At 53.3% G+C, this 18,223-nt stretch overlaps 1 protein-coding gene across 1 annotated transcript in view; it reads right to left on the bottom strand.

Moving 5' to 3' along the window:
• Nucleotides 1-18,223, bottom strand: part of LOC127470660 (tyrosine-protein phosphatase non-receptor type 11-like) — a 39,417-nt gene that overhangs the window by 5,670 nt on the left and 15,524 nt on the right. Inside the window, exons 2-11 of the mRNA XM_051786418.1 lie at nt 12,391-12,513; nt 9,064-9,258; nt 5,523-5,715; nt 5,137-5,256; nt 4,778-4,891; nt 4,286-4,382; nt 3,619-3,698; nt 2,823-2,978; nt 1,423-1,554; nt 322-476 (exon numbers count right to left, since the gene is read on the bottom strand). Of these exons, the coding sequence (XP_051642378.1) occupies nt 322-476; nt 1,423-1,554; nt 2,823-2,978; nt 3,619-3,698; nt 4,286-4,382; nt 4,778-4,891; nt 5,137-5,256; nt 5,523-5,715; nt 9,064-9,258; nt 12,391-12,513 (1,365 nt within the window). The remainder of the gene's footprint in view (nt 1-321; nt 477-1,422; nt 1,555-2,822; nt 2,979-3,618; nt 3,699-4,285; nt 4,383-4,777; nt 4,892-5,136; nt 5,257-5,522; nt 5,716-9,063; nt 9,259-12,390; nt 12,514-18,223) is intronic.

Raw genomic sequence — 18,223 nt, 5'->3', positions numbered from 1 at the left:
ATTTTAATACATTTTACACATAGCTATTTTAATATTTTACACATTAGATATATTTTAATATACTTTACACATACCTATTTTAATATATTTTACACATTGTATTTTATTATATTTTAAACATTATATATATTTACATAATATATATTTTTATATATAAAAATATATATATTTTTATATATTTATGTATATTTTTATATATATATAAATATATATATATTTCACACATATTATATGTACTTTTATACCTGATATTTCCCAGTTGCCCTCCCTCAGCTCCTGTGCTGCCCCTGGTGCAGCCCCACTGCCCCCCTCACCCCATACCTGCAGTGCACCACGATGGGCCCGGTGCCCGGAATGCTGCGCTGTGCCCGATTCACTTGGTCCAGAAAGCTGAGAACCCCTCCTGGCTCGTTGGGCACGCCGTGGTCGGGCCAGCTGAAGTACTGGTAGTGCCTCACCAGCCTGGGCCGCTCGTCCTGCAGGGGTGACACCACCACAACCCCCCGTGGGGACCTGGGCACCCTCCACCTGCCCCAGCAGAGCAGCCCCGTCCCAGTGAGAGCAGCTGGGCCCAGTTCATCACTGGGTGGTGTAACCCAAACCTGGGTGTTCTAGAGCCTTCCATGCCATTGCCCAGAAACTGGTATCAATGAACCATTTACACCCCCTGCCCAGAGCAGCCCTGACCCCTCAGGCTGTAAACTGGGTGTTAAGAGGCCTGGGAGATAGGAGGGTGCTCCTGTGCTCACACCCAGTGTGGAACTCCACACCCTGAGGGAGGCACTGGGCATTCCTACCTGAACAGGAGGATAGATAATCTTGGGGTCTTGGGACTTTTTTTAACCACTCAAGGGATCCAGAGAAGGACTGAGACCACCACTCTCAACCAGAGACCACCACTCTCGACCAGACTGAGACCACCACTCTCAACCAGACTGGGACCACCACTCTCAACCAGACTGAGACCACCACTCTCAACCAGACTGAGACCACCACTCTCGACCAGACTGAGACCACCACTCTTGCCCAGACTGCACCAGCACTCTCACCAACTGGTTTTTCCCTCTCCTTTTACTTTGGACTCAGGGGGGGCCCAAAGAACACCACTCTGTTCATGCCCCAGGGTGCTGGGTTATACATTTGGGTTTTGTGGGTTCAAACCAACTGTTTGTCTGTATAATCGTACTTATTGTATTATTTTATCAAACTGTTATTCTGACTTATCATCTCTCTTTTGAGTCGGGTTCATTTTCCCCGCCGGTTTTTACCTTTAAACCACCACAAGCCCCGAAACCCATCCCAAACCATCCCACCCAAAGCAGTGGGAGCATTGAGCAAGAAAACCCAGCGAAGGGCAAATCCAGCACTCCCTCCTGGAAGGTTCCAGCCCCGTTCCCACTCGCAGGGAGCTGCAGGACTCACCCTGTCCGGCCGCAGGATCTCCAGCTCCCGCAGCAGATAGCCCTGGGCCTCGCGCTCGCTCACGTGGCGCACGCAGATGCCCCCAAACTCCTTGGTGCTGCCCTTGTCGGGCCAGTAACGGAAGCATTTGTTCTGCAGGGACGGCAGAGAGGCTCCTTAGCCAAAATCTGGGGGGGTGGGAGGTGGGTCTGAGCCCCCCTCCCAAGGGGCCAGGGGGTGATGCTGCATCCGCCGGGGGTGCAGCTCCAGTGGGGAGGTGTAAAGGAGAGCCTTTGTGCACAGAGAGTTAACCTGGGACTGGAAAGGGCCATTCCCATGGGATCCCTGGGGGAATCCTCTGGGGAGACCTTATAGCAGCCTCCCAGTGTGTAAAGGGGGCTTACGAGAGAGCTGGAGGGACTTTTCACAAGGGCATGGAGTGACAGGACAAGGGGGAACAGCCTGAGGCTGAAGGAGGGCAGGATTGGGTGGGATGTTGGGAAGAAATTCTTCCCTGTGAGGGTGGGGAGGCCCTGGCACAGGTTGCCCAGAGAAAGCTGTGGCTGCTCCATCCCTGAAGTGTTGGAGCAAACTGGGATAGCAGAAGGTGTCCCTGGGGGTGGAACTGGATGATCTGTAAGGTCCTTTCCAACCCAAACCATTCCATGATTCTACCATCTCCCCCCTCCAGCAGCCCCAGCCTCAGCTAAGGCACTGCCTTGCCAAAATTATGGTCTTGACACACAGCCCCTCAGCTGTCGGTCTGGTCATTGCCTAATTCCTGAGCCAAACCTCCATCCCAAGGGGCTCCACAGCCTGCCTGTCCCTCCCTGTCCTCCAGCCCACCCCCCTGTGCTGTGTGACTTTGCCAGGCTGTGAGCAGAGCTATCTTTATCTCCTCCTTGCAGCTTCCCCCTCATTCCTCAGCCAAGCTGCCTGTGCCAATCCTAATTAGCTCCTGTCTGCAGAAGGCAGTTCTGCATGGCTCTACCTGGAATGTCACTGTATTCCCTGGCCCCTATTCCCCTGATGAAACACATTCAGGTGGCACACAAATGGGTGGATAATTTCTTTTCCCCCTCACATAGCCTGGAACACCCCTCACTCCACCCTCAGCTTGCTGTGACACACATGGTGATTTCTGTCTCTCTCTCCCTCTCTATCTCTGTCACCTGCAGTTCCCCAGAGCCTTGAAGCAAGTCCTGGAAGGGTCACCCTGTTCAAATCTGTGGGACTGGGGATGTGCAGAGCAAGGTGTTATTTCTCCTCCATGAAGAGGAGCTAAATCTACATGACAAGACAGAGGAAAAACTAAATTAAATGAGAGCTGGACAGAGACAGCTTAACTGAACACCACTAGGACTGGCAGCAGGAATCTTTCAGGCTTGGGGACAGTGCCAAGAGACCCTCCAAGTGCTCACCCGGCCCCGTTCCACCTCCTTGGTGGTCATGACAATGACGTGGGTGTTCTCCTGGTACACCATGGCCCAGAAGTCGTTCACAGTGGTCTGCAGGCAGCCCTGGGTGGCTATATAGACCTTGCAGTGCTCCGAGCTCCTTCCATCTTCAGGGATGCTCTGAGGAACAAAGAGAAGGGGTGGGGGAGAGAAAAGCCAAGGATGCTGGAGTGAGGAACCGGGAATTGCTTCAGCAGCCAAGTCAGCACATCCAGCCACGCAGGATTCCCAAACCAGCTGATTTGCCTCAGGTTCTTCAGCCACTCTCATCATCAGCTTCACCAGAGCTGTCAGAAAATGCTCTGCCAGCCCCCAGGGACCTTCCTTCTGCCGTGCAGCAGAGCCTTCCCAGCAGGAACTGCTGAAGTTTCAGGTGGATGTGGCTGGAATGAAGCCACTCCGATGGTTCCCCGAAGGATGGTGTGTAAGAGCCACAGCAGCATTGCTGGAAATGCAGCTTCCAGCAGCTCTTGGCTGAGAGATACAACTTCAGAGATAATGTTCAATAGCTGAAAGGCAAGGTCAGGCCCCTGGGACCCTCTGAACAGCTAAGGAAAGGAAGGGATGGAGATAAACTCCCAGAGAGGGGCAAAGAGGGCAGGGTAGAATGATGAGATCCCTTGGCACAGAGTAGAAAAAAATCCAGTGTTTGGCCTGGATCCAGCGAAAGATATGGATCCTGAGAGGTTATTCCCTCTAAACTCACACAGAAGCAGAGCTGGGCTGAAGGGCAGCCCCTCGTGGGGTGTCCCCCAAGTACCTTGATGTAGTTGGCATTGATGTAGTCTGAGCCAGGCACACTCTCATCCACGTCCCTGAGGGCCACCCGGGTGGTGTCAACTGCAGGAGGAGAGTCCAGGATGAGCAGGAGTCACCCAGGCAGGAGCAGGGAGGGAGTTTGGGTGCACATCAGTGATACGTGGTGGGGGAGACCGACCCCAGACCAAGTTTTCTACTATTTCCTTTGGAGGCTCATAGAATCAGAGAATACCCCAAAGCTGGAAGGGACCCACAAAGATCATCCAGTCCAACCCCTGGCCTTGCCCAGGATAGTCCAACAGTCCCACCCTGTCCCTCAGAGCGTTGTCCAAACCCTCCTGGAGCTCTGGCAGCCTCGGGACTGTGATCAAACCCTGGGGAGCCTGTTCAGTGCCCAACCACCCTCTGGGGGAAGAACCTTTTCCAGAACCCTGCCCTGGCACAGCTCCATATGACTCCTTTGGGTTCAGAGGAGAGCAATTTGCCCGTTTTTCACACAAAATAGCAGAACCAGGTTAAAAAGGGGATGGAGACCACCACGACCTGGACAGTGACCACCTCCTTCCAACCCAGCTGTGATCAGAAAGCTCTGCAGGCTTCCCCAGCCCCACAAAAGGCTGCAGGAACCATGGTGGAAAACCCCAAACCCCTGTCCAGGGTCTCCTTACAGGGAAGGATGTTCTTGTAGCGATTCTTGGCCTTGTTCTCTGGTCGTTGCCCCTCCTTCCTGGGGTACAGGAGCTTGCACTCCTGCTGCTGCAGCATCTGTGGGGACACACCAAAAGAACAGGCAGTGCTGGGCACACAAGGGGAGTCAGAGGCAAGGGAAAGGCTCTTTGGACTTCCTAATGCTGGGAAGAGCAGAGGGAGTGCTGGCAGGAAGGGAAAAGCAGCCAAGAAGCAGCTTGATAGATAGAGAGAGTTAATGAGGGGAGAAGGCACAAATCCCTGCAGGGAACAACAGGGATAAGGAAACAGAAACTGCCTCGGACATGGGAAAAAGCAGCTTAAAAGAGGAGCAGGAATTAACTCAGTTGAACACAGAAAACAAGGAAAAGAGAAATAGGTCGTCAGTGCTGGAAAACCACGATGCTCCCAGAAAAACGGGATATTCTTCACCCACAGGTATAAGCAGGACAGAGCAGGAGAGCATCCCATACCTCAAACTCTTCCCAGAATCCCTGCTTGGCCTTCTCACTGTGATCTGCCATCTTGTTGAGCTCCTTCACCCTGTTCTCGATGTTGGCTGCGTTGATGCGCGTGGCGTTGAAGGGCTGGAAGGCGCAGACAGGACACAAATCACCCCCAGGAACAGGACAAAACCCCCCCAGTTCCCAAATCCCCGGGGTACTGGCAAGAGCTGGGACTATTCCTGGCACCAGGGACCTCTGGCAAGTGTGAGCCTGGACGAGCAGGATGTTCCAGAGGGGAGCAGGGGTTCCCAAAGAGCAGGGGGCAGATTTCTGCTCTCCCCCAGGGGTTTGGGCAAGCCCACAGCCAAGCAACACGTTGGTTTTACCTGCTTCAGGTGAACCACAGCCCCAGACTTCTCCACCATGGGGTTCTTCTTGTAGTGCTCCACCAGGTCCGTGAGCGTGTCGAACCTCTCTCCTCCCCCCACGTCGTACTTCCCATCCAGCTGCAAGGAGAGGACCCCAAATCCAGTGAGATTTGGGTGCACATCAGTGATACATGGTGGGGGAGACCGACCCCAGACCGAGTTTTCCACTATTTCCTTTGGAGGCTCGTAGAATCAGAGAATATCCCGAAGCTGGAAGGGGCCCCCAAGGATCATCCAAGCCCAACCCCTGGCCTTCCAACAATCCCAGCCTGTCCCTCAGAGCGTTGTCCTGGCTCCCAGAGGGACCACCCACCCAGTGGGAGCAGGGACAGCCCCTCTCCCACCTGGTAGTGGATCATCACGTGGGTGACGTGTGGTTTTCGGTCCCCGCTCTCCATCTTGTCCTCGTTGGTCAGCACCGACAGGACGAAGTCTCCCGGTTTGCTCTGGCTCTCCCTCACCAGGAAACTTCCCGGCTTCCCCTTCTCCGTCAGCAGCTTCTCCGCCTCCTTGCCCGTGAGGTGCCCGTGGTACCACCTGGGCAGCAGCAAAGGGGGGGCAAAGTCACCTCAGAGAGGTTCCTCACAGACAAGGGCTGAGGGGGTGGTGCTCATGGAAAACCTGTTCCCAGGCTCCCAATCCGGCTGGCATGGCACAGACCTGGATTTATTTTGGGAATGGTCCCCGGTGACTCCCTTCCAGCAGCCTGCAGTGCCACATCAGCACCTTTCCCCAGGCTGGAGGTGCCAGGACGTGGCTGTGTCCTCCAGACAGATGTGACAGGGCAGTGCCACGTGGGGTGTGACAGGGCCTGCCACCCAGGGACAGGCTCTGAGACACGACTCTCACTGTGCTTTCTTGAAGGTGGCTTTTTCCTTAGTTCTTAATAATTCAGCTTTTAATAATTTTAATAATTTAATAATCCTTTAAATTTTTTTTTTAATTGATTTCCCTTAATTTTTTTAATATGGAAGAAGAGGAACTCTTGGAGTCAGACGGTGCCAGACACAAGCACAGGGCTCAAGGCCAGGTTGGACAAGGGCTTGGAGCAACCTGGGCTAGTGGAAGGTGTGGGAAGGGGGTGGAATGGGCTGGGATTTAAGGTCCCTCCCAACCCAAACCATTCTGGGATTCTGTGGACAACACTGGCCAGGAGCAAGACGTTTTGCCACAGTTTGGGAAGGGTTTTCTGAGGGTCTCCCTGGCTGCAATCACTGCTGCCACACCCACCCAGCTCACTCACCTGGCTCAGGGCTGGCTGAGGGAGCACAGAATTGTCCTGCACGCTCACCTGGAGTGGCCAAACTGGGTCCCCAGTGGGTTTTTTCCCAATCCAGCCCCACCTGCAGCCACATCTCTGGCCAGTGGCAATTACAACGTGCAGAGGTTTGTGCTCAGCTCTTCCCAAACCTCACTGCATGAGCACAGCTCGCCCCACCTCCCTGTCTGGGCACATCTTGCCCCTGTTTCTCCACCTGATCTCCCAGAATCCTTTCTCCTGCTCTGCTGACACACTCCCACTGCAGTCCCAGGGGATGCAGCCTTGCCACGGTGCCCTGAGGTTAAACACACAATAATCTGGGAATTCCTTGTTGCTGCCTTCTCCAGCACTACCCTGGTAGCTCCATGCTCTGGCCAGCACCTCACCTGCCCTTCCCTGGGCAGCAGCACATCCCACCCACCCCCAGCAACTCCCTGGGGTGGGAATGTCCCCAGCCTCCTGCTCCAGCCTTCCACATCCCACCCACCCCCAGCAGCTCCCCAGGGTGGGAATGTCCCCAGCCCTCTGCTCCAGCCTTCCACAGGGACCCACAGCAGCTCCTTCCATCCCCACACTCCATCAGCAGCTCTGGGCAGATGCCACAGGTCCCCTTGAAGGCAGCCAAGCTGCCAGGAACCCAGAGAGGCTCCAAAGAACCTCCCAGCAATGGCATCACGTCACGTCTCGGCGAGGCTGGCCCCGAGGATGAGGTTTATGGGAGGGCAGGGAGTGATGTTGGGCCCTGAAGTCCCAGCCCAGCATCTTGCAAGGGCAGCCAGGCCCAGCCTGGCTGGGAATCCCCTTTACTCCTTCCCTCAGGGTTGAGATCAGGCCCACGGGCTGCACAAGGGCAGGATGACCCAGCTGAGCTGAAGAACCCTCTGCCAGCACTGCTGGGATCCAGCCCCAGGGCTTGGAAAACCACATCCTGCTGTATCCCAACACCACCCTCATCTCATCTGCTTGGAGGATTTGGACTCTTCTCCCTCCTTTCTCCTCGATGCCACCACCTGTGAGGTCTGGAGGAGTGTTTCTGGCCCTTCCCTGCCAAGCCAGCCTGTCCTTGGCAGGAGAAGAGGGGGAAGCCCGGCTGAGGGAAGGGGGTTTCCACTTTTCCAGGCTTTCTGCTCCCGTGGGGGCTGCTTTTCACACCACGGGGAGCAGAGAAACCTCCCCGGCAGCGAGGGAGCACATGAGCTGGAGGGACTTCCCAGGGCTGGGCTCTCATATGACCTGTGGAGGGCAGAGCTCTGCAGCATTTTGGGAACTGAAAGGAGCCCGTGCCAGCCTCCCCCTGCCCACCATGTGGCACTGGGGGAACTGAGGGGGAGGAAAAGGAAAAAAGGGGTCACTGGAACATTCGTGGCTGGGGCTTCATCACTGAACCACCATAAATACAGTCATTAATGACTTATGCTAGATTAGTCTTTTTAATCTCAGTTTAGGTATTAACTTCTGGCTTCTTTAACTTTATTTAAGCCTTGTTTAATTTCGATTTTCTTTGCTATCCTTTTCCTCCCAAAGAGCTGCTGATCATGGTTTTAACTTCCCAACTGTCTTTAAGAATAAGTAACCTACAGACTGAAGGAAAAAAAGTTTTGGTGATTAAGAGTCACAAGCTGAAACAACACCTTGGTTTGAAACACAAACGAATTCTCCTTACAAGACATAGTTTTCCTTGCCCCAACATCCTCCCTGCAACACCCCCTCCTATTATCAGTACAATAAGAAGTAAGAGTTGTTTCTGCTGTGACTTTTGGGATTAGTTGAAGGGGGGTTTGCATGTCTTTAAAAAAAAAAAAAAGGGGTTGCAAACACTTCAAATTAAGACAAGGAAAAACAGCTCTTTCAGGGAACTAATCTTCTGTCAGATAAAGTGGTATCAATATATCCCCCCAGATGAAGGGGAGGAAAAAAAAGGTCATTAAATCAGGTGGAAACAGCCCGAAGGAGCCCAAGGAGAGTCATCCATCCCTGCAAGGCAATCCTTGCTGGGATGAACAGGGGTTACAGGCTGAGATGGGGTGGGGGAAACACTTTCTTTGGGGGATTTCTTGCCCAGGAGGACAAGTCACTTGTAGGTGGTTTTGTTTCCTTCAGAAACAAAAACGTGGGACTGCTGAGATAGACCTGTAGGGCTCTTTGTGGATGGATTCACCCTGCTCATACTGGATGGGGCTCTGAGATGTCCCTGCCCCTAAATGCCATTTAAATGTCCCTTCCAACCCAAACTATTCCAGGATTCTATGTTGCCTAAAAGCTGAAGAAAGCTTTTTAGCACGAGCTGACACCGAGCAAAGAGCTTGTTCATGTCACCTGCCAGCTTCTGGCTGTAGGGTCACAGAGTCACTGAGGTTGGAAAAGACCTCTCAGACCATCAGATGGAACCTTTGGCCCCTCACCACCTCGTCAGTCAGATCGTGGTGCTAAAAAAGTGCCACGTCTGTGAATGTCTGTGTGAATGGCTGCGTCCCAGACACGGGCAGCTTTTGGGTCACCAAAGTTTCATCACACCAAGCACACCCTTGTTTCAGGTTCCTTCCCAAACCCAGGTCTCCAGGCTGAGCCACCTGGGAAGAAACCACCCCCAGCCCGGGGCAGGGCAGTGGGAGAGCCTGGTTTACCTCTCCGAGGTGGGGTCCTGGCAGTTCAGGGGGTACTTGAGCTCGATGACGTTGCTGTTCTTCTCCCTGAGCAGCCCCTGCTGCTCTGTGTAGTACTGCACCAGCTCTGCCAGGGTGGCAAACTTCTCACCCCCATACAGGTCATAGTAATCCCCCGTGTTCTGGATCTTGATGTGGGTCACCTCGTCGTTCCTCCTGAGGGAGGAGGACAAAAAACACCATCAGGGTGAGGGAATGGAAACCCAACTCCAGCCTGCAGGGCTCAGCTGAGCACCAACCCACCCCTGGGAGCTGCACCACCAGCTCTCCCTGCACTCAGGTGCCACCCTGCTACCCCCAGGAAAGGGATGGATGCTCCTCGGATGAGGTTCCTCAGCCAAGAGCTGGCTCTGTGCCTCACCAGCTGCCACCCAGAAAGCCTCACACAGAGGCTTCAGGGAGACAGTGTTTTAGGCTCTCCTTAAAGCAGCTCTGACTTGCTAAAAAATACTTTATCAACGAGAACCAGCAGCTCCAGTTTGCTCTTGGATGCTTTGTCTGGCGTTGAGGTGATTTCCAGTTCGTGCCAACCCAGTGACAACTACCGAGTGTGAACAGGCAGAGACAGCATCCATGTATTCCCATCATCCCACATTAACAGCAGAATAAACCCAGGAAAAGGCTGACAATCGGGCCTGAGGTGGGAAAAGCTGCATCTGGAGCCTGGACAGTCACACTGCACCTCGAGAACAAGGTCCTGGAGACAGAACCCAACCATCTGCAGCAGGGGAAGCTGCAGGGTGGCACTGCTGGGTGTTCACAGAGACATGGATAACTCTCCCTGACACGTCTGCCCTGGCTGCCACCCCAAACCCAGCTGTTCTGCGGGCACAGACTTCAAAGTTTGGCAATGTTTGCATGAGCAGAACTCACTGGATGGGAAAGAGAACTGGCTGGGAGATTCCCAGCCCGGCCAGCACGATGACAATGCCTCTTCTCCAAGAGGAGCTGGCACACCAAGTGCTCCTGCCATTCATGGCAGCAGCTGGACCTGAAGAGCCCTTGTGCAGCCCAGAAAAATACAGCACACACTGTTTTTTCCCTGAGGCTCAAACCCTCCCTTCCTTCCCCAGCTCCAGCCCCAGCCCAGCCCACAAAGGCTCAGTTCACAGCCCCAGCCCCGAGGCCTGTGAGCCCTTCAGGGATGAAAAGCAGAGAGATAATCAAGGTCATTCATCCCCCAAGCCCTCAAGGTCACTATAAACACAAAGGACAATGATCAGTGCCCGTTTCCTTCCCATTTCGAGGTCTGCAGCTCCAAGCTGGGCAGCAAAACTGGGCTGGGCAGCAGCAGCATCCCATGAGCTGTGCCCTGGACTCTCTGGCTGGGGAAATAAAGCATAAAAGAGGTGCCCAAAAATCCCTGTGCTGGAGGGCATGGCCACATCTGGCTAAGCCCCACCGAGCTGGACAGGGAGGCAGCACTGATTAACAGCACAGCCCCACTCTTTGGCAGCTTCAGTGAGAGTTGCCTCCATTCCAAGCTAAGCTTCTTTACACCACCAGCACAACTCCTCAGCCAGATTTCCACGAGGGTTTCTTGATCCAAAATATTCCCACTTGGGAATCTGAGCCCACACTGCAGTGACCACCAGGCTGCTTTTGTTAAAGCAGAACACAGTCAGTAACAACAGGACTCACAAAAAACCCAAGCAGACCCTTTTTTTTTTTGTCACTAGAGGTAAAAGAACTACTTTAAATGTCAGAAATAACTGCACCAATTGCATCCTCAAAAGTCTTTTTTGGTCACGTGCCTGTGTGTCAGACAGAGGCAGCCTATATATACCTCTATATATACCTGTCCAGTTCAGAGATTAAAAAAGAAAAGAAAAGAGCTCTGTCGGGATATAATTCTAGATGAGAATAATAACACATTGTTCCATCTTTGTCACAGGGAAAGGGGGAAGATAACTGCCCCAAGAGGGGTTTGATCCAAGGGGATAAGGCAGCAAGGAGAGGGGAAAAGCCTCAGCAGAGCCACTTGGCTGCTCTGATCAAGCAGGGCCCAACCCCGCTCCTGGGAGATGTGCCATCACTCCTGGGAGATGTGACATCACTCCTAGGGGGTGTGCCATCACTCCTGGGAGGTGTGCCATCACTCCTGGGAGATGTGACACCACTCCTGGGAGATGTGACACCACTCCTGGGAGATGTGACATCACTCCTGGGAGGTGTGCCATCACTCCTGGGAGGTGTGCCATCACTCCTGGGAGGTGTGACATCACTCCTGGGAGGTGTGACATCACTCCTGGGAGGTGTGACATCACTCCTGGGAGGTGTGACACCACTCCTGGGAGGTGTGCCATCACTCCTGGGAGATGTGACATCACTCCTGGGAGATGTGACATCACTCCTGGGAGATGAGCCATCAAGGTGAGATTCACTGTCCTGCCAGGTGGAAAAGCTCTGCCCAGCCTGTCCTTTGCACAAAGTTTCTCCAAACACAGCACTGGGTCAAGGGATTTATAAACTCTCTGGAGCTTCCTAAACAAAACAAGGGTTGTTGGAACTAAAGAGAAGCTGCCACAAAAGAGAGAGAGAGAGGCCCGTGTTCCAAAACAGGTCTGTGTGCAAGTGCCTGGGGGAACCTCTGCTGAGCCAACTCCCTGCAAGGCACCAGCTGGATGGTGCTCATGGAAAGCTCAAGCCTTGAACCCACTGCTTTTCTCTCAGGGACTCACTGGGGGATGTTACTCTGTCCTTTGCACAAAGTTTCTCCAAACACAGCATTGGGTCAAGGGATTTATAAACTCTCTGGAGCCTCCTAAACAAAACAAGGGTTATTCCTCCTGGTGGTTCTGCTCCACTGCATCCCTTAGGATGCCCCTCAGGGCTTCCACTCACAAAGACCACTGACAGAACTTTCCTCCTGCCACTGCCTTGGTCCCAAAGAAAACAGGAGCATGTTGGAGGTGATCTTAAAGGGAATTCAGCTGTGGTGAGGCTGGGCAGCAGCTCAGCCTCCTCTGAGGGTGACCCTGGGACCCCTCACAGACACAGAAAACGAGTCTCTCCCAAAGGCAGCTGCACTTGGGTCCTTTGGAATCAGAGTGAGAGGGTTCATCCCCGCTGGGACCCAACATACTCTTCCCTCCTCTGGCAACAGCATGGAAACACGTGCCAGGAGCCCAGCCCTGGCAGGACAGGGGCATGTGCAGCCCCCAGGGATGAACAAATCAGAGTGTGGCTCCTGGCACAGCCTCTGCAGCAACAGGGAGAGTTCAGTGAACCTTTGACTTCAGGGAGAGGTGGCCTGGAGAGCTCCATCCAGCCCCTTGCTCCTCTTACCTGACAGAGAGAGTGAAGTCCCCGGGGTTGCTCTTGCTGGGGCGAGCCAGGAAGCTGCCATGGACACCCCTGGTCAGGAGGAGCTTCTCGGCCTCAATCCCACTGATGTTGGGATGAAACCACCTGTAAAGGGCAGAAGGGACACGTGAGAGGGTGATTCACCCCTTTTTCCACCTGCAGGCACAGTCTGGTCCTGTCCATCTCCTCACCCTCCTGCCACGGCAGAAAAGGGAAATACAGACAAGTTCACCCCGAGGGGGGAAATGTTTCATCATTTTCTGTGCTACTTTAATGTAATCTTTGTATTTTAAGTGTCATCAAACCACCTCCTGATCTAATTTCTGCGCTATCAGTCTCCATCAAGTTCCCTTGATCACAAGAACTGGTGTTTCCCCAGGCTTTAATGAGTGCTAAATATGCACATTACACCAATGATTCCCCACGTGGCACCGGTTTTACGGCTCCTTTTTTTTTTTTTTCCCCCCCAGAAGCTGCTGAAAATCCACTTTTCTAAATGCCAGGCTCTTTTGAGTAATCTCACAAGTCCCACACAGAGCACCCCAAAAGGAGAGGCACTCGATTCTGAAAGTATTGCTCAGCTTTAGGTCACGCTCCAGCAGCCACTGATGGAATATTCCACATGAGCAAAGAGGAGATGAGCCACAATTAAACGCTGGATGGTAACAAGGGGGGTTTATTTAGAGTGTTTTTGAGGCAGCACCAGCTGCAAGAGAACTGGTTGCACAGCCAAACCCCCCTTCAGAGCAAAGGACAATGTTACAGGAGTCCCTGGAGGTTGGACAGGTCTGAACTAAACAACTAAAAACTGCAAGGTTTAGCGTTCCAAGCGAGTGAAACGTGGGGTTTTCAGGAGGAGAATATCTGGAAGCATTTAGGAGGCTGGTTTCTGGGATACAGTTGCCCCTGGGTCGGATTTAGCCAACACACTGTCCCCCCCCACCTCCCCAAAGGGTTTGCAAGTTTATCTCAGTGGGGGCAGCGAAATGCCTGTGTTAGGAAATGCAGCCAAACCCACCCCACAAACAGAGTGTGTGTTTGTCTCCAAGGTACACACAGGAAAGGTCAAGAAATGTCACCATCTCCTCCACAATTTGGGATTTCCTCCCTGCCACCACAAGCCAAACAGTTTTGACTGCAGATCCTTGGATTTCTGCAGGAGGAGAGGTGTTTTAGGTAGGGAAGGGCCGTGGAAACAGATGGCAAAGAGGAATCCCAGTGTTTCCAAGCCTGTATTCCTGACATCCCACGAGTGCCACCCTTTCATAAACCCGCTGTCTGCAGGGCCAGCACTTAACTGGGCCCCAGAGCTGCTCCTGGGAGGGGAAGGAATGTTCTAATGGGGCTTAATGGAGCTCAGGGACACCCCAAGGCTGCCAGAGGCCACACACGGCATTCCCACTGAATGCTAATGGCAGGAAAAGCAGCATGGTGGGGAAAAACTAAGGAAATATCTTTGGTAATGAGAGTGGGATGAGAGCTCTTGCAGATATGGACACACCAGCTCTGGGAACGTCCCAGTCTGTGTGGCAGTGTCCAAACCCCTTCAAAGGCTGCCCAAAAACCCCCCCATGGAAACTCAGGTTATCCTGGGATGCTCAGCTGGAGCCAGACCTGTGGGATGCTGAGAACAGACACCTCTGTCGGTGCCAGAAGAGGGCAGAGGTGCTGGGGCTGTGAATATTCCAGTAGCCAAGGCACTGGGATGCCACGAGGAACAGCCAACAGGGACAAAAGGGCCTGATGTCCAACCTCCCTCCTACCTGGGAGGACCACAACCCTCTTCCCTTTCCACTGTTGGCCACAGCCACAAAATCCATCCACAAGTCCCTTTTCAGCCTCTTTTTCTCAGCTTTCAAACACTCCAAGAAGGAAAGCAACTTAAAGAGGACCCAAACTAGATCCCCACCACAGGAAAAAAAAGTCCATTGTTAATATCAGGCCATGTTCTGATGTCAGCAAATAATAAACATCACTGTGCAGTGGGTCACTCAGGCAATGGCTTTTTGCAGGACTGAGTCACCCCTGGAGAATCCCTGGAAATAAAAGTGGGGATCCAGGTATTTCAGACACAGGTACCTCCTTCTCCTCCAAACAGGAGCAACATTCCAGCAGAAGCCCTGAAAAAGGGACTCTTTCTCCACATGAAAAATTTATCAAATAATTTCTCTTTAATTACTAAAGAGTCATCATTTCCATGCACTATTAGTCATTTCCTCCCTCACATGAGCAGGAATGCTTTCTTCTGCTGGAATGCATCCCTGTGCTCCTGTCTTGGGATAAAACAGAATAAAGAGTTGAGCAACACTGTTACACCCTTAAGAAACTCATAAAACGAGGCAGTTTTAAAAGCCTGTCTGGGAATCCTGGACTCTGAACAGCTCCAGCAAACATCCCATGAAGTGGATAAAGGATAAAAAAGCACCATATCCAAAAGGATACCACAGCAGTGGAGCAGAACATGGCACTGGGGAAGCAGGGTGATCCCATCCTGGTGCAGAGGAACCCTTGGAAATGACTGTCTGAGGTGCCACAGGGGGATCCAGCTCCCAGCTAGGATGACCCTTTAACCTACAGGTAAACCACAAAGTTCCTCAGTGAGGCCCCAAAGGAGATGGAAGTGAGTTATTCCAGACCACCACCTTTCCTTTCCCCTTCTCTCCCAGAGCTCAAAAGCAGAAGAGGAAGGTGTCAAAGTGGGGTTGAACTCCATGATCCTTGGGGGTCCCTTCCAGCTCTGGATATTCTGTGATGCCATGGACACAGTGGCTGCTGAGCCTCACAGACCAGCAGAGCCAGGATGTCTCCCCAAATCCTGCCCATGGGAAAGCAGAGTCACCCCAGGACACGGGAAAGCCACGGGCACTGGGCTTGGGGACAGACCCTGGCTCTGGGGGTGCCCAGAGCAGCCAGCCCCAGGTGCACGTGCCCTGGGTTTGTAGGACAGTTCAGCCCAGAGGCAGGGAGAGAATTTGGAGCATCTGGAATGGTAAAACTTCTCTGTGTTTGGCTTGGAGAGGATCAAAGCAAATATGGCTCAAGAGGCTCCGTGTGTGGTTCAGCACAGGCTCCCATCCAGCAGCTTGGGAACTGGGAGAGGATGGGATCAACCACCACCAGAGCTCCCTTCTGCTCTGCTCCAGCCCCCCAACAGCAGCCAGGAGCTGGGGGACAATGCTCACAGCAGATGCTGTCGATGCAGGGCAGGCAGACCCCCAAATCCCCAGCAGAGTCAGCCCACCTCCCTCTGCAGTGGGGAAAGGCAGGATGGATCCAGGAGGATCCAGGAATGGATCCAGGAGGATGGACCCTGCCCTTGGAGGCAGCCAGGCAAATAATCAGCTGAGGATTCTTCCAGCAGAGAAAGGAGGTTGTGGACTGGTGAGAGCAGGTGTAACTTGGGGCAGAGCAGCTCTTTGCAAGGGTAAGTGTCCTGTTCAGCAAATAGGGAAAAAAAAAAAACCTTCAGAGCTGCAGAAGGGATCCAGACACTTCATATCCATTCAGAGGGAATATAAACATCCATCAGCTCGTTGTGTTGGGCTGTAGGAACCGCTCAGCCCCTCAGCAGGGTGGGTACCAAGCCCTAACCCCAGAGGGAAGCCCTCTCTCCATGTCTCTGGATGTTCCCTTCCTGCACCCACTGCCTTCTGGGCAGCTTTTCCAGTCACTTGGCACATCAAAATCCAGGCAAGGGCAATCTCCCCTTTTCCCTCAGCAGCCTCTGGACCACCCCAGGCCACTGTCCTGCTGCAGGACACCCCAGTGATGCTTCACCCACCCACAGGGGGTGTGAATCACCTGAGGCTGCAGCGATGGAAAGTTCAGCCCACACCTCAGCCAACGACCTTCACGAGGGGTGAAGCAGAGCTGGTGGGAGCTGCAGAGCACCCAGAGCTCCTCTGTGTCACAAAGAGGGGTTTAACTCACCACCCACGCTCTGGTTTGAAACCCAAACCCTCCCGTCGGTGAGGGTTTCACACCCAGCTCTTGAGAAGAGCCTCTCCAGAAGTGCCACCTGCACAGGAGCACCCTGGGCACAGCAGTCTCCATCAAAAAACCCCTGGGTTTAGGCAGGGATTAACTGACCTACATCACTAAGATCAGTTTTATGACTCTTGTCATTTAATTCCAGTCTCAACCCCGTCCCTGAAGACCTGGAGGAAGGTGCTGGACAGACCCATCCTGGGGGAGGGGGTGGCTTTTGCTGAAGCAGGAAGAGCAGAGTGCACATCCAAAGCCCAGAGACAGCAGGGAAAGCACTCCAGGAGCTCTTTCCTTCCAGAAGCAGGAGCAGGCACCACCCTCCTGGCAGGGAGCTGGTGCAGACAGTTCCCATTTACTTGGCTCTGGAGCCTCAGCTGGCACTAATTGCTAATTAATATAAATTCACATCTGTCCTGTCTCCCTGACACACGCAGCAGTCTGCACTCATCAACTCCCTATGATTCAGTTCCTTTATCTAAATTATTCCAGTCCATGCCTGCCCCTGGCACATCTCCCTCTCTCCACGTGCTGTCTCATTCCTTCCCCTCCTGGACCATCCACCCCACCTCCCAAAAGCAGCAGCACACCCATGATCTGGCACAGCCTCTCAGCAGAAAGGTTTCAAGTTGTTCAGGTGCCCCAAAGTGATTATTTTGCCCAGGGAACTAAATAGCTTGTTCAATCTGGCTGAGATCAGAGCAGACAGAAATCACTCCGAGGACAAGTAGCACGAAAACCTCCTGTCACATAAATAGCAGCCAGTTAAGGGAGATGCATCAGCTCCTCTGCCTGGGATGGATGCACAGGAAAACACATCATCTGGAGGAGTTGGCGTCTCTGTGGTCCCAGATTTGCTTGGCAAAGTCTGCCAGGGTTCCCTCAGCCTCTCTGCTGTAAGTTCACATCTCTTAAAAAGGCCCTGATCTGAGCTGGGAAGGGTCAAAATGCAATCACACCCAAGTCACCTGTTATCCCTCCAGGGAAACCCTGGGTTATGAATCAGGTCATCAGCTCAAAAACAGCGATTTCCAGGAGAAAAACCCAAGAACTGCAGCACAGCCCACGTGGTTGTCACTGCCTGCCTGCGTGGAGGAAGCCTGGGTGAACTTCCCAGGGAAAAGGGCACCCTGCTCTCCAGACACCCTTTGTGACAGCCTTGCTCTGGGTGAAAAAAAGAGAGCTAAAACACTGCTCACACTTCTCCTTTTCACCCAGACAAGCACTGTCCAGGGGGCAGGCTGGGACACAAAGCACCTCACCTGAGCTCCACGGAGGCTCCTCATCCCAGCCAGCCCAGGGCAGCCCTGGCCAGGGACACACTGCCCCAGGTCTCACACTCAGTCACTCACACACCTGTTTTAAGGGCATCTTCCAGCCCTAGTTTTAGGGACACAGCTCTGCCTGGCTTCAGGAAAGGCAGGGGAAGCTCAGCAGGTCTAAAGGGAGGTGCTGATTTCCCAGCTCCTTCTCTCAGTGACCCTTCCCTCAGCCGAGGTTAGTCCAGGCCATGGCCAGGCTGAAGTGGCTGCAAGAAGCTTGGTCTCCCCAGCCTGCACACATTCCAGGGCTCTGCCTATCACTGGCACTTCCTCACAGCCCAAACCACACTCCTGATATGGGAAAAACCCCCTTCCACCATCACAAACCCCCCTCCACCATCACAAACCCCCTTCCACCACCACGGCTTGCGCTGCCCAGATAAAGGCTCGGCGGTGACGAGCAAAGGAAGCCACGGACAAAATTAAGACCCAGGACACAGCAAAACCCACACCATCTGCAGACAGAAAGGGCAGAGTGCTCCACAGGAGCAGAGCAAACAGGCACCAGA

The sequence above is a fragment of the Manacus candei genome, unplaced genomic scaffold (genome assembly GCF_025592945.1).
Source record: "Manacus candei isolate 608988 ecotype Guabito, Panama unplaced genomic scaffold, ASM2559294v1 h1tg000022l, whole genome shotgun sequence".
In the NCBI taxonomy this organism is placed as follows: domain Eukaryota; kingdom Metazoa; phylum Chordata; class Aves; order Passeriformes; family Pipridae; genus Manacus; species Manacus candei.
Note: the sequence above shows the minus strand (reverse complement) of the source record. Positions and strands in the feature narration are given on the sequence as shown.